The 22592-nt window shown below is 46.7% G+C and overlaps 1 protein-coding gene across 1 annotated transcript in view; it reads right to left on the bottom strand.

Moving 5' to 3' along the window:
* Positions 1–22592, bottom strand: part of LOC119449465 (uncharacterized) — a 77980-nt gene that overhangs the window by 39487 nt on the left and 15901 nt on the right. The window contains exons 3-9 of the mRNA XM_037712641.2: positions 17034–17158; positions 15597–15703; positions 13830–14131; positions 11316–11425; positions 10253–10511; positions 9280–9470; positions 6351–6519 (exon numbers count right to left, since the gene is read on the bottom strand). Of these exons, the coding sequence (XP_037568569.2) occupies positions 6351–6519; positions 9280–9470; positions 10253–10511; positions 11316–11425; positions 13830–14131; positions 15597–15703; positions 17034–17158 (1263 nt within the window). The remainder of the gene's footprint in view (positions 1–6350; positions 6520–9279; positions 9471–10252; positions 10512–11315; positions 11426–13829; positions 14132–15596; positions 15704–17033; positions 17159–22592) is intronic.

Raw genomic sequence — 22592 nt, 5'->3', positions numbered from 1 at the left:
ACCAGTTGGATGTCAATCCCAAAACATTGTGCAATCAGTAATCAACTACGATGTGTGCAGAAATTTTCCAGAGGTAATTCTCTTATGTGCAAAGGTTACCCGAAAATTTAGTGACTTTCTCATGCTTTCATATTAAGAACTTCCCAAACCGTTTGTAAACGAATTGGTCTTGAAGAAATATTAGCGTGATGTAAAATATGCTGCTAGGAGTCTGTAAAATACGAATTTCCTGGCAATTTCTCCTGCGTACTCTCTGTGATTAAATATTCGCTAAAAATTGCGTCTTTCCGTAGAAACAGCGCTTTCCTCAACACCGCGACCAGCAGAGGCGCTGGTTGCTAATGCTAAAAATTATTTTTTTGCGTGTGTGTGTGCCCTAAACTGCTTCATCTCAGGCGCAAATTAGATTCTGTGTTGTGTTCCTGCTCGTTTAACTACAGCTATTAGCGTGCAATAAAGGAGTACAACATGTTTATACCACAGAAAACAGAAACGTCATGTTCTAAGTGCCAGCTACACATTACAAATTTACGTGTTCAACTGTGGAATGGGGGTTTGAAGAACACAACAATCTGAAGCTTTCGCCAAAATGAGCCTTGTCAAAGGTGACGAACTCACATTAGATTTCGCATCGAAAAAAGAAATTGCCCCCGGCAGGTTTCCTGCCCAATATTGTCTTCATACATCAGTAATCACGTCTGGCAGTCACTGCGGCCGGATGCAGGAAGCTTTCCGCACCTTTATGATGAAAATAATGATATCACCTCTATGTCAGCAATGTTTACCCCAAAGTTCGAAATTCCACAATAATAAATGCAGTGTCCGTGCTGTTTTGTTCCCTGTTCTACTCACTGTGCTCTACCTTGTTCTCGCCTTGTTTTGGGCTAACCCAGTTGTCAGTTATGTTCTTACACAACGCAATCTGCATGACAGAAATACTTTACCCCCTATAATTATTACAACAAACCTAACTCATTTGGGCTTGAAGTTGAGTATGAACCATTATTTTACGATTAAAATATTCGGAGTCACCTTAACTTATGACCATCATGTCCTGTTTATTAAAGCGAAGCTTTCTTTACGAACCGTCCCGTATTTTCCTGACCATAGCTGCTGAGGGTTCCTGTCTTGCCGAATAGCTTATACTTACAAACAATTGAATTACGTGCCCGATGGTGTGATCGAACCTCGATCACCCAGCGGATCAGCCCGATGCTCTAGCCCCACAATCGCACGTATAAACTCAAGGGTACAAAGGCCAACGAGCTCTCTGAGATGAACGCCAAGTGTGTCACATCGCGTAGCACGGATGCACGAGAGCAGCACACGTGCGCACGCCAGTTTTCCCTTACGGCAAAGACGCAGGAATGAAATGGACAAACCTATAGACTTTGATCAACCACTTCGCTTCACATAGATTGAAAAATGTGCGTTAATTCTGCATAAGTTTTTGATGAGCTTGTTTCCTGCTTCGCAACGCACTTGCGTAACATGAACGATTAATAGCGTGACCGACACTCTAAAATAAAGGAACTCAAGCAAGAAAAGCGAGGCTCAGCAGTCAACGTTTCGAATAGATAACATGTATTCGTAAAGGTGACGACAGGCCCTTGACCTGACGATTAAAATTGATTTTGTCAAAACAATGGCTCCGCACTGAACCCATCCATGCCTCGTGTTATCCTCCAGTTCCATCATGTCTTCATCTTGGAAGCCAATTTAATCCTACTTCTCTTCGAGTTTCTTGCCAGAATGACGAACTGAACAAATAGCGGGTAGAGCACTGCACGGGCTCGGGTTTACCCGAAAGCCCGGGCCCGGCCCGGCCCGGCCCGGCCCGGCCCGGCCCGGGCCGGGCCGGGTAGAGCAGTTCTTTCACGGGCTCGGGCCGTGCGGGCACGGCGTGTGCTTTTCGACCCGGGCCCGGGCCGGGCTCGGGTGTTTTGACGTGGGCCCGGGCCGGGCTCGTGCTTTCTGGTGGTGTGCATGTAACGTGCAGCGGTTATTCTCGGGCCTCTCAACTCTGAAAAACATGTATCTTCCGGTCTCGGGCCGGGTTCGGGCCGGTTTCGAGCCGGGTTCGGGACGGGTTCGGGCCGGGCTCGGGCCTAAGGTAAAGGGGTGGTGGGCCTGGCCGGGCGGGTAACGTAGATGATTTCCAGGCCCGGGCCGGGCCCGTGTCTCACCATAAATGTTTTGATGGGGCTCGGGTGGGCAGCCCAACGTAAAAACGGGCCCGGGCCGGGCCCAGGCTGATAAAATCGGCCCGTGCAGTGCTCTAATAGCGGGTTCAAATTTTCTCGTTAGGTTGTGTTCGCGACATATTTAAAATAGTGCTGCTTTTGGCTTCTCAGATTGCGTGTGTATATCTAATAGTCCTTAAAATGGGTTAACAGCTAGCCCGGTCTCACATATAGCTAAAAATGGGATCAAGATTCTGTGGTTGCGTGCATCCAAGTGTTGAGCCAGCAACTGTACGCTGTTCGTGCAAGGGATACTAACCTCACTGTTTCTGACTGAATCGGTGTGTTGCGTTTTGTTCTCGATCATGCTTCACGCAATGGTGTTGGAGTGCTCTGCCGACACGAGCCTGTTTCGTTGCACTTTCCTCATGATCACCGCAATTATGTATTCTTTGTACCACAAGTGAATCTTCGTTTAAGCTAGCGTAATTGCCTGCTCGAGAACTTGCAACGAAGTAAGACTAGACCAGGACGCACTGACACGACGAACGGAAATAGGCAACTGAGTTCAATGTCTGCCTCGCATCTGCCTCGCATAGGTACATCGGCGCACTTCGTAATCTGTCCACGCCATAAATACATCGGCGCGCATAAGGTGTCTCTTCGCCTTCTGTATGCGCAAGCACACTGCTATGTCTGATGTGAAGCAGATCGTAGATGCAGTTGGTAATTTGTGCTTGGCTGGTCATTGTGTCTCTGTGTGGTTTATCCACCGTAATATCTCTATTGCTATGGTGTTGCGCTGCTGAGCCCGAGGTGGCGGAATTGAGCCACATTCTGATGGGAGTGGAATGCAAATACACTCGTGTGACATGCATTGGGTGCACGTTCAAGAACCTCAGGTAGTCAAAATTCACTTGGAGTCCCCCACTATGGCGTGCCTTATAATTCGATCATTGTTTTGGAAAGCGTAAAAACTGTATTTGTTGTGTGAGTGGGTGTTTTCTATTACTTATTTATTCTTTTTAGATACTCATGCTAACAGAAAAGCACCAATTATAGGCCGCCAAGGTTTTCTTATATATCTAGGTTTACTTCACATCTCTTCTTGCTCCCGTCTGTCAGAAGCATGACAGAAAAACTGTAGAGGCGCCTCCAACTACGGTGCCCTATCAGACCTTTTCTCACCAGAAAGCGCTTACAGCTAGGTGTAAAAGACGATGTTCTTGAAAGCACGGCTCGCCGCTTCATAAAGGACTATCACAAACGTGGTTACTTACCTCGTATGCAGAAACAGAAGTCTCTTCGTTTGGCGAGCAATGAATCAGTTCCTTCCCTGCTGCTAGGTAATGAAAGCACCGCAGAAGAAAAAAAAAGTGAATGTCGCTGGTGATGGAGACGTCGACCCTAGTTACACGTGCGATCAGGAATCTTTTATTTTTTAATTCGGGTTCAGCGCAGATGTTGTTTTTCTTGTCATAATATCTGGCTCTCTACAGCAGAGTAGTGAAACATTCAGTCATAAAAAGCCCGGGCCGCGACATAGAGGGCTACAACGCTATGCACAGCTGCCGGTACGTTTATATACCGGTTCAGCGCTGCCTCAGAAACCTTAGTTGAAATACCGCGTTGCCTTTTGTACGTTCAGTAGTTAAAGACTTTAAACAGGCAGATTAACTAATTGCCGGATTTAGTTTCGCCTATTTCCCTATTTGCCAACATTTTGAAGTGCCTGACCTGCGCTGCAATTCTTCCACTAAAGGTAGATAACTTTGCCACGAAAAAGGCTCCTCCGTTCAATTCCACGGTAGACCAGCGGGTATGGCGTTGCACCGCTGAGCTCGAGGTCACTGATTAGATCCCGCGGCCACGGCGGCCGAATTTTGAATGGGGGGGAGGGGGGGGGGGAGCAAAAAGGCTCGTGTACTGAGATTTAGGCGCACGTTCAGGAACGCCAGGAGGCCAAAATAATTACGGAGTCCTCCACTAGTGCCTCATAATCATATCGTGGTTTGGCACGCAAAACCACCAATTTCTTTCAATTCTACGGGTTGCGATACTACTTGCCTAGATTCCAAGTCTTCACACTTCCACATAGAACTTGGGACACATGTTGTGAGGATGCGGGACGCAGGCCTCCTATCTGGAGGACCAGAACAAGTGGGACGACACTCTTAGGAGCAGCGAACTACAAGACCAACTCTTGGCTGTCCAGAAGGCCTGCGAAGCGACGGAGAGCCTAGGGCTCCCCGTCCCGACGTGGGAGGTGCCCTCCACACCTTGACGAATAGTCGGGTGTTTGCAGGACCCTTTTCGTAAATAATTTTTCATCCCCACCACAACTTTCTGGTTCATTCTTACAACGAACGCCAGTCTTTTGGACGTAGAAAGCCAGGCTGCAATTTCACAGAACTAGAATCATGCCTTGACTGATCGATGGCCGCGCATATATCTACGAGTCCAGCAATGCGATGATCGCATGCTGCGCTACGCAATGTTGCAGGACTCAGCCTAATCATCGTCGAGCTGGCTGTATCTGCTTGACAAACAGCTTAGATTCTGGGTACCACACAACATACACAAAAGCTATTCAACCCATATACAAAGACTGTGACTTGGCGTGATCTTTACTCGCTACTACATCTTCGTCTTAGTGGCCGCGAGGACATTGCGGATTGTAAGCTGTACAGCGTGTGTACTTTGAGGGTCCCCTCTGTATTCGCAAGAGAAACAGCCGATAACTGCATCTTTGGTGCGTGTAGACAACCAGCCCTTTTCTGAAAGAGTTCTTTTTGGGTAGGGGGGCCGAAATAATCTGCTTTTCAAGCAACGATGGTCATTCTGGTTCTCCAAAAAAAAAAAAAAACTTGTCCGACTTTAGGGAGCGCTTCCAGTTTTTAACATCATCTTGTTTTTCCTTCTTCGTTTGGATCAGCTTCTTTCCGTTAATCACCATAATTGCTTCTTCTGTTCTTCCGCTCTCCAATTACAGCACCGTTGAATAGTTATCGAGAGCACACTGCTCCTGGATGACCTAATAATCTATCTATCTATCTATCTATCTATCTATCTATCTATCTATCTATCTATCTATCTATCTATCCTCTTAATCCTACCCAGTGACCAAGTTGTCTGCTAGCTTAGCTCACTAGGTATGTGCTTGTGCTCATGACACCGTCATGGTCGTTCCGTCGGCATCATTCCGATTTCGTCATACGACCCACGTCATGCCGTAATTACCATGGCATGGTCATCTTACACTCGTCGTCATTCGTGCCTTAGTTGTCACGCTGCCGTCGTACCATCGTCACCATTTCAGAAGCGCCATCCCATTGTCGTCACACCGCCTTCGTCGGTCCATCAACGTCATTCCTTCGTCGTTTCATCGTAATCACGTGTCGTTATTTAGTCCTGATTGTGCCGCCATTGTCATGCCATCTTCGGCACACAGTCATCGCCATGCACTTGTTGTCATACCATCGTCGTATTGCCTCGTGGTTGTTTCACCGTCGTCATTCCTGCTTCGTCATCTTAGTGCCGTCATGCCGTCGTTGTCACGCAATGCCGTGATGCAGTCGTCATTGTCCTCATGCCATCACATCACGCTGTCGTCATGAAGCCTTCATTGCAGAATCATCGTGTCGTCAACGTCATATCGCCTTCGTCGTTCCATCAGCGTAATTTCTTCTTTATCATTCCATCGTCGTCACTGCGTCATCATCGCACAGTCGTCGCCATGCCGCCATGCTTATGGCCGACCTTGGCGAGCGAGTGTCATAGCAAAGTGGGCCGATCCCACAGGCAGTCGTATATATAGCCGAAAAGAAAATCTCAGAATAACCACTGCAGAGTCTTGTGTCCTCAGCAATATGGCGTGTCGCTACAATTGCTTGGAGGCTAATTGCATCCATGTCGACAGTCATCGTGAGATGGGTTATGCTGGAATTTTGCTTTCTATCTCGCAATCAGCCAAATTGTTATATTTGTCTTTAGTTTCCAACAAGCCTCTAGCTACCTTACTTCTGTGGTCGATATTTTGCTTTGTAATGTTTTATTCAGATTGATGATTTAAATAACCTGGTTCGTGTTATTTATTGCCTAGATAAATACGGCAGCTTCATAGTGGTATTCCGTGTCTAGACGTACGCAGACACTGCTGCGTATCACCGCGCTACGAAGTGCAGTGTCTGATCGATAACAGCCCTAGGCGCCATGCCAGACGCGAAAGACAAGGGCTTGTTTTCTTGCGGAAGCACTCTGAACTTCTGAAGCAAAGTTGTCACGTACAGAAATATTTCCGTCAAGGCAAGAGTCTCACCAGGGCACGCACGCCTGCCTAGAAAAGAAGAATGTTGCTTTTGTAAATGGAGCTTGCGGTAATTGTTCTTTAATTGTTTTGTGTGAAAAAGGAAGAGGCTATTTCAGAGGAATGTAAACGTACGAAATGCCTGCAGTGTTGTTATATATAAGCTATATAACTATATACGCTTAAGTTTGTTACACTGGCACCGGAATTTTATTTAAGAGTTTAATATAACCACGCTCCGACATGTAAGCGAAAGTTGGCGTATGCGTGCGCTGCTCTTTAACTTGGATGATCTGTGTGCTTTGACGGCCGGGGCCTATGCCCGTCGTCGGCATCGCTCTAAATGCCGAAATACCACTTCAACGCGTCAAATCATCATCTTTATCTCCCTCTCCCTGCTCTCGTTTGGCCATTTTCGTTACTGCTTATTGCAATACACCTGTAATCAATGCACACTCATTGAATTCGCAGCTAATTCGTTCTCAGAGACCATCGCGCTTCTCTGAAGTTTAAGAAGCTGTTCCGAGCGAATGCTGATGGGTTCGCGTGCTGTAGCAAGGGGAACGGTATTCTCAATGTACACAGGTGCTGGGTTCGAATCCCAGGCCAATGAGTTGTGCACAATTTTCTCCATTTTATTTCTCCACTAACAGCAGAATATGTAGAGTGGAGCATTGGATAGGGCCGAGCGTGTGTGACCCGTGGTCACCCGGCATTGGCGGTCCTCCTATAGCAATCGCTTTGCATAGGGCCCCAAACGCGCTGCTGAGGAGTGTTCGCGTGAAGCAAAAAGGAAAGCCTGGCATGCGGAAACAGAATGCTAAAGAAAAGCTTTCGTGTTCCGCTTCTGTCAAAAGAAAGCTCGATGCCTCTGAGTTCCCGCAATTCGTGCATGCCACCGCTGGCAAACTATGAATGCACTTCGGGAGGCGAGCGTTGTTGACCCTGTTTTGTACAGTTTGCAATACTTGCAATCGCGTGTGGTTCGAAAATTACATTCTTCCGATGACGGAGTCCGTATTGTAAATTCTGAATGCTATGCTTTTCTCGACGAAGATATGGCTTCCCTCTGAATATACAGTATATGTACAGACCAGCATTGAAGGGAAACAACCCCTGCCCGCACGGAATTTCCAATGTCGGTTCTGCTGAATGCCCGCAAACTTCATAAAACTCGACCAAGCCAGTGAGACCTTCATTTCTCTTCGCGTACCATGTCTATGCGACGGGTGGGGCACTGCGGAAGACATCCTGCTTTAAAAATCTTTATTTAAACGTCGTACTCATGGGGAACACTGGTCCAAGTGGCGCCCCTACAAGTTTGAAAATTAGAAAGAGAACTTTTTGTTGTTGTTGTTTCAAAAAGATGGCGTGCGTAGACGCTCTGTATACGCTTTGCTAAACATTTTAAAGTATAAGACTTTACAAAGCACCATCACAGCTACCACTGTGACATTGTGGCGACTGCCAAGGGTTTACACAGCTCAGGGCTTTTTCTTTTTTTTCTCTGTAGTTGAATGACAAGCAAGTGATGAACGGTGTTTGACGGACATCACAAGGCCTCTTAAATTGATCTAGACTCACAACAGCTTTGCCGAAACCTCACTGGCGCCGCCTAGGAGTTTTGCGTGCTCAATGTTGGGATCGTGCAGTTCAAGAAAGAGCTTAGGAAATCCAAGAACAATTTCACTGGAAACCAGCATTCCCTTCGCATAGATAAATTGTTGTTAATGAACAAATCATTCGAAATATAATGTCAGACCATAACTTCTAGCCATACTGCAAAATGAACAATAGCCGGGCTTTTTGGTAGGATGACGTAATACGGCTAACAACACAAAAAAGGGACAAGAGATTAAGGGAACGGGAAAAACGGACGCTGGCTTCCAACTTACGTTTTTCCAACTAAAGTTGCAACGAAAAAAAAGGCGTTGCAAAAGCGAAAGAAAGACACACACAACAAGAATAAGTGCATAAGTGACAAAGAAGTTCCGAGTACGTGCGGAGTAACATTGGTGCCACTAGAGTTACAGAATGGACTGTTGGTTGCATAATTTGTTTTAAAATTGGCCGTAATGCCCCAATAAGGCGCCGTACAATTACCGAACGCACAGGTTCATCTTAGCATAGTATTCAGAAAGGTTTGTAGAACGTGATGTTAGCTCTTTATTCCAACTCCTTTCTACCGCCTGCTGGAGAAGACATGCATTTATAATGTATGGGCGCACAAAGGTAACAGTGAGCTAACCAAAACAGTGGCCAAGACTGAAATACTTCGGGCTTTCGGTATGAATGTAATACACTGGAGCTTGCAGATAGAACTGAAATTCTAATGATCGCCGAAGCTAGTTACAGTATTTAAACAACAGTGCACTGCATTGTACTCTCTGTTCTCATAGTGCAAAAAAAAATGTAATGAATCGTATATGTTTCCTGCTGCTTTATGGGCACAAATCAGCAACACAGTCAGTGTAGGGTGAAGGTGTATTCTTTCAAAAGTTCATATGGCATTTATTTGGTAGGAAAAATTTCTGTACTAGCGCAGAGAATGCAGATCGCCCTTCTATAAAGCGACCGTCCGTACAAAAACCACACCCTCCAACCTCGTATGCCCTGAAACTTATTTTGATGAGTAAGCGCTAAATTTTCCTGTAGATTTGCTATTTGTTTTCTCTCTCTTTCTTCTCCTATCGTTCTTTTGCACCGTGAGAGCGCACAGTTTTATGACCTGCACTGTTATCTGAACACGAAATCCATTTTCATCTTCATAAGTACTCAACGTCATCTTACCAAGGCTGAAAGGTAGGAATGCCTGTGCCTTCTGATCTATCTCAGTGCCGTCAACATTCAGGAATCGAGCCGGATCAAACATGTGTGGCGTTCGCCAATGAGCAGAGTCGTTGTGAAGGCTCCACAAGTTGGGCACCACAAAAGTACCAGCTGGAATGTGGTACCCACTCAGTATGGTGTCCCTACCTGCGCTGTGATGTATAAGAGAAGCAAAAAGAAATAGGAACGCTCCAGCAATAACAGATGAAAAAGCTTGAGACAGAACACCATGGGTCAGCAGCTTAATGGCTGCCTCTCGTATACATTTATATGTATATCATCCTTGGCATTGTCAGACCAGTTTTGCTTCTGGCTATTTAGCAATCTAAATATCCAACTGTCCCACCAAAAATAAGGGTCGATCCCGGAGATAGTGCAGTCTAAATATGTGGAATAGTTGCGTGGTTATGTGCCACTGGTCATGTACCACTTGGCATGTGCCGATCTTCGTTGAAACTATTCGACGCCATCACTGCGTATATGCCGCTGGGTATGCGCTGACTTCACGGCGGTCCCAACAGAAGGCACTGCGTAACCGGAGGAAAGCGCGCGACAGGAGCCAAGCTGCAGCACACGCCTCATAGGTGACGCACTTCAGCTATTCGCACACTTCGATAATCATCGTAGATCAGTTCTGTGGGGGTTTATGCTATAATTCCTACGACGTCTTACTTGCACCCGACTTGTTGAAAGAAAGTAGTCAGTTAATTGCGGAGGGACATTTAGCCGTAGTCATATAGTCCCACTACCGGCAGTTATTTGTCTGCAACGTGAAGCACTTTACATTCTCTTACTTAGGCGCCGCAGTTCGAGGCGTACCTGCCCTTGCGCCTTCATTCCTACCTTTAACCAAAACTAAAGCTAATGGCCCTTTAAAATAGATTTAGAGATGTTCTGTTCTTCATTCCCCTTGTGCAGCTGCAGGTGAACTTACACTCTGTGCACGCTGATAGGCGAGATCGTCCTCCAGCGCAGCGTCTCCTGTATGAAAGCCATTGTCAGTGGCATGCGGTGCCGGTATTCCCATTGCGGCGTCCCCTCGCGGCCCACAACGACGTCGATTTCACGTTGAAGAGTGGCCTGGTGACCATCCGGATCTGTGGCTGCGATGTACAGGCACCACAAAATGGCTCTGCGCACCGGGTTTGTCGATGCTCCATAGATGTTGACCACATTCCCTTGAAGGTTTCGTACTGCAAAGGAGTACTTCGGATTACTCGCAAAGTAGACTGGTACGTTACAAACTATCTATCCTGATTATCTTTCTAGAGAGCAGCGGCTCCGAATCGCATCTCTGAATGTAGAGAATGCACTTCCCCTCCCCGAACCACCCTCCTTCCCCACCTCGATTCACATGCTGCGCCACTAGCACGGTATCAGGAAAGGGGCGGTGGCAGATTCTTCAATATCGCTGTAATGCCCACTGTTCAATATCAAGAAAATTACAACTTGATCACCTTTATTCCAGGTCTTGCGATTTGTGTTTGTACAAAAACTACAACGAAAGTTTATTTGAATTAAAACCTCGTTATTAGAGCAATTAATTCCTAACTAATAGGTTTCTGAACTTTTCACAACTAGAAACTTCAAGTGTCATCAGAAACGGCACTATAGACTACGCGTTAAGTTTCCCGGGCTTAAATCAAAATTTCGAGTTATCAAGCTCGGCGTACCTGATATGATGCGCAGGAAATTACCGAGTTAACGATTCTTTCCGAATGTTATATAACGAAATGACTACATCGGAATTCTTTAGTTTCTCAATCCAGCCCTGGGTGCATTACCGTATTTTACTTGAACCTTCTAGATAACGTATATAACTCGTTTAGCGATGGACTAATGCAGCTTCCGTGAAATTCTTAAGTAAATCACTTTTGGAGGACCAATGGTGATTTCAGTGATTGCTGGAAGTACACTGAAAGCGTGTCAATGAACAGTGACAGATGAATAATGAGTCCTTTCTTGCGCTTAACAGGGGCAACAATAATGTTCCTCACAAGTGTAATGACAATCAGTGCCTTCTCCTTGAATCTTCTTTAAGTATCCGTCAATGAAGTCCACGTCGGCGTGCTTGTTTATTTTTCCCTCCCGCTTTGTTACTTCCTCCCTGTAAAAAGAAATAGGGCGCACATGCAGACTCGGCCGTAACATATACTTAAAACGGCATGCGAAATCGATGTTAATACGTGAAGGCTGACGCCGTGTAACGCGGGCTATATTTAAGCAACAATATATTGTATTAGGGAGGCATATATACAGGGTGTCCCAACTATCATGCACCAAGATGTAAAATATGCAAATGTCAGGTAGCTGAACAGAACCAAGGTAATGTTGTTCGCCACCGCTTGGAGATACTCAGATTATTGTCTGCATTCCGTCTAATTACATAATTAGTCTTAATTATTTACTCAACTTCTCAAGTATTATAATTTGATTAAAAGTGTCAGTGATAAAATTGTAGAGCAACATGAAAAACTACCCATACAGCTTTCTGTTGCTCAATACGTGCTACATAAATGTGTTTTTCTGAGCATGAAAGAAGCCCGCGAATACACAGAAAGTGTCTCGAGCGGCCAATCGCGCGGGAATCCAGCGTGTATGCGCGGGCTTCTTTAACACTCGGGAAAACACTTTTATATAGAACTTACTGAGCCACAGAAGGCTGTATCGGGAGTTTTCAAGCGAAACGCTACCTCAGGCAGCCGTCGGCGACTCAACAGTTATCACCTTGAGAGCTAGAGGTCAAACCACAAGAGAGCATTAAGGCGCATTTATAGAGACATTATCGGTGTGTGCGTGTGTGTGTGTGTGTGCGTGTGTGTGTGCGTGTGTGTGTGCGTGTGTGTGTGTGTGTGGTGTGTGTGTGTGTGTGTGTGTGTGTGTGTGTGTGTGGTGTGTGTGTGTGTGTGTGTGTGTGTGTGTGTGTGTGTGTGGTGTGTGTGTGTGTGTGTGTGTGTGTGTGTGTGTGGTGTGTGTGTGTGTGTGGTGTGCGTGTGTGTGTGTGTGTGTGTGCGTGCGCGTGCGCGTGCGCGTGCGGGCGAGCGTCATCAGACGCCGGGCGTGTCGGAGCGCATTGGCCGCGCGTCCGGTCACGTTGGCGGCGCCAGTACGTCGAACCATCGGTAGAACTATAGCCGCTGTTGTTCTCGCCAACGTGACATAACGTGTGCGCGCGTTTACGCTACGTCGGACTATAATTAGGCCTTTACGGAGCCCTGAAAGAAGACATTGCCGCCGTTGCTCGAGTACAGTTGGGCACCTCTGCGAGTTGCAACCAAGTCTCACTACTTTCCTGATCACCGCAGTGTCTTCATAGCCATAAGAAAATGATGAATAAACACTGTATTCATTGCAAACATGTCTGTATATTATTGCAAAACCACACCTCGGCCACAGCTCGATTGTGGACCTAGCCAGGGCAGTGAGGCTTTCGCTATCAACCAGGTTTAACCAAAGCTAAATCCGAGTATCTCCAAGCGATCGCAATCACATTACCTTGGTTCTGTCCAGCTACGAGGCATTTGCATATTTTAAATTTTGATGCATGGTAGTTGGGACACCCTGTATATATATAAATGAAGTAAATAGAAACGAGCTCATAAATAAAAAAAATTCACCAGCCCTTCACTTGTCGAGAAAATGGGGGTAAGCGAAGCTTGCCGTGTGTGTATCTGACCTTCGTGATGATTTTCTTTCTGTGTTCCTCTATCTCTTTGTCTCTCTCTCTTTCCTTCTCTTTCTCTCTCTTTCTTTGTATTTCTTTCTCTCTCCCTTTCTTTCTTTTTTACTTTGTTTGTTTCTCTCTCTTTCTATTTATAGCTCTCTTTGTTTCTCTCTCTCTTTCTCTTTCTTTTCTCCTTTTTTTCTTCCTTGCTTTCTCTCTTTCTGTCTTCCTTTCTCTCTCTTTCTCTTTATTTTTTGTCCCTGGTATGTGCCATTGAGCTTGGACCCTTTCTGCAATATCGCCAGGATCGGCCCACTTTTCAGCGTGACACCGCCGCCACCGCCACCGCCGCCGACACTTGTGAGCCTATAGAGCTTCGCTTGAAAGGCGTGCCACGACTTAGCTTTGCAAGGACACTTGATCAGATAAAATTCAAGTGCCTTTTGTTCCTTGCTGACATCCCCGAATGATCATCTTCACATCTTGTTCTTCGCGATATGGTAGCTATATCTTACTGTTTTACGTGATCTTCATTAGTACGCGTTTTTACGCGTAGCCCTGTGTATATACTTACAAAACGAACCAGCTATCCCGAAGCAAAATCTTATTGTACATATCTGTACCGTTCTTAGTTTTGGCCTCTACATCTATTGTCTTTTTGGTCCAAAGTACGAGTTGTTTCATATTTTCCATGTCTCAGCCATCCATGATTAGTAAACACTGTGCAGGGTTGCATCCGGAACTACCTCTGGTTAACCTCCCTTCCTTTCTATGCATTCTCTCTCTCTCTCTCTCTCTCCCCTATAAACACACAGTTTGACTAAATGTATCGCTACAAAACACTCACGTCACAAGCTGTGCCATTTCCTTCATTATGCACTTCATAGTGTGAACTCTTGTTTTGGGGATTGTAGCCAGCAAAGCCCGAATCCCTGGAAAGAAGTCCATGAATGAGAAGAAGCTTTCGCTACGCATGAGTTTGGTCGATAGCCGCTCGATGAAGCGACCCCCGGGTTCCTCAGGGCGAAAGCGTTGTCCGAACACCAGCGCCGAAATCACGTTGGCCAAGCTTGACCCAAGGTGTTGGGCCACCATAGTAGGCTTTCCCTTTTGGGAGGCGAGAAGATCTACCAGGTGTAGCACTTCCGCCTATAACCACGTCAAAAGAGAAAAAAGTCAGAAATTTGTTTGATTTCGAAACTTAAAGTGCCCTTTATGCATTCTTTCCCTCGCCTAATTGGCAGCCGTTTGAATTGTTCTCCGTCTGTCTACGCGTCTTTTTTTTTTGTACCCTTTGCTTAGACAATGTATACAAAGCTCATTATCGACTGGCTCCCCAGTGCGTGGGAAATGAGAGTGATCGCAGCTGCTCTGGAAAAATGGGGCACCATAATATATGTGCCAGATTACGTTTCCATTCACAAGTTTTCACCGTAAAGAGCCCAATAAATAAAAAAGGAGGCGCTTGCGATGAGTTCCGTGTATTGACAGGAAGAAAGCACTCCTCTGAAATGTAACGTAATTTATTTTGTTCAGAAAGCGAATATTGAAAATCCCATTGAGAATAGGGAAATGCTATCTTGCGCAAAAACTAAACAAGCCAGAACCCACGCCCATGCTAAGCATACTTACAATCTATTCAACTAAGTGAATAAGTGTTTCAGCATTTAGCTCTCGCAAGTAGTCATTTTGAGTGCCGCGCGTTACAATTACCAGAATGACAAGTGGTACTTCAAAAAAATAAAAGAATCTCCTCCTCATTCTGCTTAGCTTTTCTTCCTCTCCTTTTTTCTTCTTTCTTTCTTTCTTTCTTTCTTCCTTTCTTTACCTTATTCGCACTCGCATGCCCTGTCCCCTAAATGTCATGTCTATCTCGCTTGGTTGAATTTCACTACAACGAAGGTTACGCTGTTTCGGGACCGTACGGAACCAGGCGGAAGTCAAACACATAATTCCTTAGTACCCATCTAGCCGTAGCGCTAACTGTGCTTTAGCCTAGTGATGTTTCCACTGTTTAAAGTTCTGTATGCGCTCAGATTATCGACACGATGTGTGTCCTAGAGAAAGCTTAACCCCACGTCTACAATGTATTCGTTTATACGTCGCCTATCTAATCTACGTTTTACCATCTACAATCTACTGACTACAAATGACGCGATCGACGCAGTCTAGTGGGCGTAATGTGTGCGCTGACTTCCATCATGTTTTGTGCGCCTGCACGTACTGTGCGACCCCAAAAGAGCAGTCCTCAAACTTGCTTTAAATTTACGTGGCACCTCCTTCGACCTGCAACATATTCTTAGACTTTGGAGGAGCTTTGCCAATGTTTTGCGCGCAACAAAAGCGTTGTTAGTCCTCCTGTCAGAGACGGGACTGAACCAGACGCTTTAGTTGCTTGTTACCGTGTTCGCTTGTGGTTGTTGTTGTTTTTTGGGGCATGTTGTGTTCATGTGCATTGTGCGTGACTGGATCATTTCATGCATCACCTTTGTCATCAGGAGCAGCATGCTAGGCGTATGGCCAAAAAAATATCTCTAACATCCATTAACGAATATATTTCTTGCCTTAGCCGCAATGTCGAGACATTTTTCTGCTGTCTTCGACATAGACTTACCTGAATATATTTCTCCATAGGTCTCCTCGCAAAGCCCAGGTTGCGCAATGCATGAAAGCTGTATCTCCGATTCACTTGCCATTGCTCTCCGTTCATTGCTAAGATGCCTGTATCAAGAAAAATTCAAAAACAACTCCACCGTCAGATCACCATGCGCACGGCGAGAAAATATCCATTGCCAAAACCAGGAACAACCGAACCACAAATAAAATGTTCACTTCCGCCATTGCCGGCTCTTCAAAGCACCATCCTGGAAGGCCGCCTTTGTTTTATGACAATTTCCAAACCAGTTCTTTTGTGTTTCGTTCATATGTTGTTTGCTTATAGTTCGGACAGCGTGTCCTTGCTGTCGCCCCTTTATAAGGTTGCTTTATCTCGCCCCCTCTTTTGTTCCAATTGATCACCCGCAGAGTTATGATATATGAGATCAAAAGAACTTATTTTTAAATAATCTGATCAAGGCCTTACAAGGGGACCACCGCACTCGGAGGTTATATTCCCATGAGGTCATTATACTTACATTAGTATGCCATCTGCATTCTTTTACTCATCAAACGGCACGTACCAACTTAGTTTCACAGTGGTACTTTCTAAATAAATGCATTTTGCTATGCTTTCCTTATTATTTTTCTGTTGTTATCACTCATTCTGATCTGTTCTTCCCCCTTCACCCTCCACAAGTGTAGGGTAGCCAAATGGGCATGTTCTTGATTAACGTTCCGACATTTCCCTCCCTCTTCGTTTTTCTCTCTCTCGCTGTCTCCTCGTTTTTAACGGTGACTGCGCTGGATGTGAATGCGTGCATGCTAAAGCATCGAACACCGCATGAAGCATCGTGAATCGGCTCGAAAATCCCCTATTTCTCGAGTTGGAGATAGAAGGGCTGTTCCCTGGCCATTTCGATCATTTCGCATGCAAGCTAACCACGCTCCGATGATAGCTTTAGAGTAGTGCTGCACAGAGGTGAAGCTTTAGCATGAACTCCTTCGATCCTCCTTAGAACGGCTTTTCTGCGCTCAACTGGTGGAAAGCATATCGTATTGGCCAAGTGAACATAAGGCGCAGTGCTTTATTGACAGATTCAGACTAAACCTCTTATAATATTAGTCAACAAGACTTGCTGCCTTGCACCGAATCCGCCAAACAAACATGCATTATCAACCGGAGTCCGGAGGGAAATAGTTCCCAATCGACCATTAAACTAGGTCCTTAGTTTCTTAGTCCTTATTTTAAAGTTAATGCAAAGTTGTCTGCTAAGATTGGCTATCATGATTTTGGATAAACAAGCACCCCATAAGACGCCACTGCGTGATCAAATGCAATGTTATCAAAATACGATTACTGGCTTCAGACACACGAGTCACTTTTTAACTAGAAGCTCCGCTAGTGTACGGGTAATTGCGGTCTAAATTACATGAAAGTTATGGAACATCTGACCAATGTATCCAAGTTCTCTGAAGATGAAATTGTCGGGGCGATAGAGCACGTCAGTACTTGCGAGCGCCTCCCGTATCGAGGAAAGGTCGTTGAGCACAACCACGTTCTTGAATCCGAGCTTGAGCCTGCGAACACCGAATTGAAAGCGTTGTCAATCAAATACAGCCCCTTGTGTAGTGAAACCAGGCTGCATGATAGGTTTACCTTTTAAAGAGTTGAATGTTGGGCTAGTTGGTATTTTGACATAAGAACCATCTTGAAATGCAGCGTAATGGAACGGCATAACAGAGAGGGAGACGAACACAGGCGCTAACTAACAACTGATTTATTGAAGCCAGATCCACAGGTATATATGTCCACAAGCTGCGCAGGCGCACCGTTACAACGTATATGGAAACCATCAAAAAAAGGAAGTGATTACACCAGGCGCGAAATGAATGTCATTTCTGCATTGTACAGTGCAATCGACGTATCGCTTACACACTCTTGACCTGCTTTTCTGATAAAGAAAGCCTCTAACGTTTCACGAGCGGTTTTCTGCTTGCTCTTGCCTAGGATTTTCACGCTATGTAAAAGTGGTTCGCAAGTTGGACAGCTACTACAATGGTCAGCAAGATGCGTTTTCTCCTTATTAGCTAGATTTCTTGCATGCTCCCCGAGTCGGTCATTGATGCATCGCCCTGTCTGGCCGATGTGTACTTTACCGCAGGATAGGGGGATCTCGTAAAATACACATCGGCCAGACGGGGCGTTGCATCAATGACCGACTCGAGGAGCATGCAAGCAATCTAGCTAATAAGGAGAAAACTCATCTTGCTGACCATTGTAGTAGCTGTCCAACTTGCGAACCACTTTTCCATAGCGTGAAAATCATAGGCAAGAGCAAGCAGAAAACCGCTCGTGAAACGTTAGAGGCTTTCTTTATCAGGAAAGGAGGTCAAGAGTGTGTAAGCGATACGTCGATTGCACTGTACAATGCAGAAATGACATTCCTTTCGCTCCTGGTGTAATCACTTCCTTTTTTTTTTGATGGTTTCCATATACGTTGTAACGGTGCGCCTGCGCAGCTTGTGGACATATATACCTGTGGATCTGGCTTCAATAAATCAGTTGTTAGTTAGCGCCTGTGTTCGTCTCCCTCTCTGTTGTGCCGTCCCGTTGCGCTGCATTTCAAGATGGTTCTTATGTCATAGGTTTACCGTTCGTTAAATTATGGCATCCTTGTCGAAAAATTTAGGCTTGTATTTTTAAATATTATCTTTATTCAGAAGTAAAAACAAAATAAATGCTATTGCTAACGAACGTTTACTGTCCTTCATCCACAATAGGAGCATATAGTTTCTCATATAATTTAAGAAATTTCTAGTGAATTTCAGAGCTTATGTAGCTTGTTGCTTTATATCTGTAATGCAAACCAGTATAAAAAACTGTCAGCCCTTCTACTGGGGTGGAGATTGAAGAAAATAAATAAAATAATGGGGTTTTACGTGCCAAAACCACGATCTCATTACGAGGCACGCCTTAGTGGGGGACTCCGGAAAATTTGGGCCACCTGGTGTTCTTTAACGTCCACCTAAATCTAAGTACACGGGTGTTTTCGCATTTCGCCCCCATCGGGAGATGGAAGACCAGCGAAGCTGTACTATGGTGGGAATTGTGTATTTCCAATTGTGTATTTCCGGCAAAGGTTGGCACGTTCTTCATAAACACGTCACCAACGCCGCGCGCGTTCGGTGCGAACGCGGGCAAAACGCCGCCGCCGTCGACCACAGTTCTGCACATTGTTTGTGTGACCGCACACAACCGCTGTCAAAACGCTGGCGTGAGCAAGCGCGCCAGCAGCAGCGGGCGAAAGTTCATGCAGTCTATCGCTTCAATGTAAACTGAGCGGCGAAAGCACAGCGCATACAAAGGCAGGAGCCGTGTTGCAGATTGCTTTTTAGATACGGTGCGCGCCACCGCCCGGCGCGGCGCAAGTACAAGTTGCTGCCAGAGCAGAAGCCGCAACCCCTCCCTCCCGCGCTGCCTTCCCTCTGTCCTCCTTTCGCGTGGGAGATTGAGTCGCCAGTTCCCCGTCTAAACGGCTCAACGCCGTTGTCGACACTGGGCTTCTTCAATTTTCCATTTCTGGCTACCCGCGAGCTGCCAGAGCCAGCCAGAGTGCCTTCGTTTTTCTCGGGTTGCTCCGCCCACCGCGTGACGCACTTCCGTCGTGCGTTAGTTTTACTCGGGATGGACGCTTCACCCGCGGGCTGCCATAACCAGCCAGGACGATTTTGGTCTGGCAGCTCTCTGGAAGTTCTCTGGCTACCAGACGGCAAAAAGCGGCGATGAGCGCTCGCCGCCACCTTTGTGGGGACATGACGGATTGCAACGCAGGCGCTTGAGACTTTTACCTCGCTACTGGCTTGCGTCGAACGCTAGCGCGCGCCGCCTCGGCTGACGTGGTTTTGTACTTGGTCTCAGTGAGAGCTCGCGTACTCGTCGGCGCGATTCCCGACATCGGCGTGGTGCATGGATCGCTGATTGCATTACTTCAAGCGTTATCTTACTAGGGTTCTCACGTACCGCTCCGCCTTGCGAGGCGGTGCAGCGGCGAACCATTTGAAGCTTTCTTTTGTGCGTGTGTGTGTCCCGTGAATGCTTCTTCCCGGTCGTGAACAGCGCGCTGCGCTCTCGATCATACTTGCATGGTATCCTCATCGTGTTCCGCGCAAGTTGTCCGCAAAGTTGTAGACGCTCATTTCCACGTATTGCAAGGCCTTTTTAGTTCGCCTTTCTGTGGTGTTATCCCTTTTCCCATCGCCCGCGTATATGCGGCGATATCTCTTTTTTCTGCAGTTAGCGAAGGCATCGCAGCTAGCCCGTGTTCGCTCTGTCTCTCCGTCGTATGCTTGGGTGGTAGCTCGAAACCAATGCGTTGGAACTATATATATATATAGGCCGTCGATGTTAAAGGAACGCACTGGTTGAGGTGAGTAATGGCCACGCGTTCATTGCCTTTATTAATGTTCTCATGATCGACCAATACTATCTTTAGTGTGAAGCTTTTCGCTGGTCACAAGCGGCGTGCATTTTCATGCGCCAGTCACTGCCCAAGCGAAAACGAACATTCTGAAATCTAAGCCAAGCATGTTAGCACGAAATTTTATGCATACAAGATCCACCAAATCGCAAGGCACTCAAAAATTTCGCAGTTTCACCGGATAGGCGAAGCATCAATTGCGATAGCAAATTAGTAGAGAGCTATACGAAGTAAAGGATAGTAGTTTTATCAGCTGTATAAACTTGGAAATGCAGCAGCACCAGCAACGCGCAGAACTGTTGTTGACGGCGTCGTCGTTTTGCCTGCGTTCGCACCGAACGCGCGCGGCGTTTTTATATAAATACGCATTTGATGCCGCAGCTAAACGTCGCCTCCCCGCCCTCTTTCCCGTCCCCCCCACAGCCTTTCGCGCGAATGGAAAAGTCGCGTTTGCTCTCTATATATGGAAAGGAAGAAAGTGACTTAATTCTGCAACCCTTGAGGGAGCACGGCGCAGAACGCGCGTTTGCCATCCGACATGCGTTTGCTCCCCGTGAAAGCGCGCGCCCCTCGCGCCCTTTCACTCGCACATACAGCGTCCCGAGCGCGGCGACGATTTCATCACCGTTGACGTCATACGGAACCTCACGGCGACGGCGACGACGACACCGACGGCAGAAATCCGCTTTGGAGTGTCCATATAATTGCTATCGCAATAATAAAGTTATTTGAATGAATGAAGACGTACCCGATATCCTGCTTTTTCGTCTCTTGTCAAATGTTTTCAAATGTCGACGGTGGCCGACGTGATCATCGCGACCAGACATCCTCGAGCGATCGTTTTCGCTATCACGTGTGATTGTGTGATTTCGCGTCTTGGCACCGGACGCGTCGCACGCCGTTTGTTGCTCTGTGCAAAGTAAGGTGCCAGTGCGCGTCCTGTGCCGAGTCGCGCGAAATCTTGCAATTGTGACTGTATTCCCGAATGCAACTGTATATTTTAACGCGATAGCATTTAGGGCCCCGTGTCGCGGAAAATCCGGCGTCGGCATTGGCGCCCGCGACCTAGAAAATCATCCCCAACCACGTTTAGGTATGCCACACCATTCTATCATTAATGTTGCTCATACCTTGTCTTTCATTCTTGGCAAAGCTATTCCTGGGAATTTTGGAATGACAATCCACAAACAAATTTCGTGAAACAAAAAGTTGTCGCAGTTTCACCTAAAAGGCGAAACATCAATTGCGATAGCAAATTTGTAGAGAGCTATACGGAGTAATGATATTAGCTTTATCAGCTGTATAAACTTGGACATGCAGCAGCACCGGCAACACGCAGAACTGTTGTCGACGCCGTCGGCGTTATGCCCGCGTTCGCTCAAAATGCGTGCGGCGTTGGTGACTGTTGCCGGAGCCTCTGATATAAATAGGCACTTGGTGCCGCAGCTAAACGTCGCCTCCCTTCCCTCCCCCACGGCCTCTCGCGCGTCGGAAGAAGGCGTGTTTGCTCTACATATATGGTGATTGTAAAGGAGGAAAGAGACGCCTACTTCTGCAGCTCTTAAGGGAGCACGGCGCAGAACGCGCGTTTGTTCTCCGCCGTGCGTTCACTCCCCGTGAAAGCGCGCGCCCCTCGCGCCCTTTCACTCGCACATACAGCGTTCGGCGCGCGGCGACGATTTCATCTCCATTGACGTCATACGGAACCTCACGGCGACGGCGACGGCGACGCCGACGGCAGAAATCTGCTTTTGAGTGTCCATATAATTGCTATCGCAATAAAACTACCCACAGCACATGCCTTTTATGTTAAATCTTCTCAGACTGAAATATTAAAAGTGCGAAACAAATAGGAAAACCTGAAAATTATGTAATTTCTTTGGCGCGGTTTTACACTACCTCCAGGATCGGCCCACGCAAGAGGCCGCGTTTCCACCAGAAAGGTCGCCTACGTGCATAACGTTCGCCGCCAGTGTTTGCCAGTAATCATTACGGTTGCATAAGCTGCAGTCGTCGGGAGCCATGAGTAGCAGTCAGGGATCTTTGAATGCTATCACGTTCCACTCTTAAAAGCGAAGCTTAACCTCCCAATTTTATTGCGATAGCAATTATATGAACACTCCAAAGCAGATGTCTGCCATCGCCGTCGCCGTGAGGTTCCGCATGACGTCAACGGCGATGAAATCGTCGCCGCGCTCCGGACGCTGTATGTGCGAGTGGAAGGGCGCGAAGGACGCGCGCTTTCACGGGGAGCGAACGCACGTCGGAGAGCAAACGCGCGTTCTGCACCGTGCTGCCTGAAGGGCGGCAGAATTAAGCGTCTCTTTTCTCCTTTTCATATATGGAGAGCAAACGCAACTTTTTCCGTCGCGCGAAAGCGTGTGGGGGGACGGGAGGGAAGGTGGGCAGGCGACGTTTAGCTGCGGCATTAAATACGTATTCATATAAAAACGCCGCGCGCGTTCGGTGCGAACGCGGTTTAAATGCCGACGGCGTCGACAACAGTTCTGCGCATTGCTGGTGCTGCTGCATGT

The sequence above is a fragment of the Dermacentor silvarum genome, chromosome 4 (genome assembly GCF_013339745.2).
Source record: "Dermacentor silvarum isolate Dsil-2018 chromosome 4, BIME_Dsil_1.4, whole genome shotgun sequence".
NCBI classification, from domain to species: domain Eukaryota; kingdom Metazoa; phylum Arthropoda; class Arachnida; order Ixodida; family Ixodidae; genus Dermacentor; species Dermacentor silvarum.
Note: the sequence above shows the minus strand (reverse complement) of the source record. Positions and strands in the feature narration are given on the sequence as shown.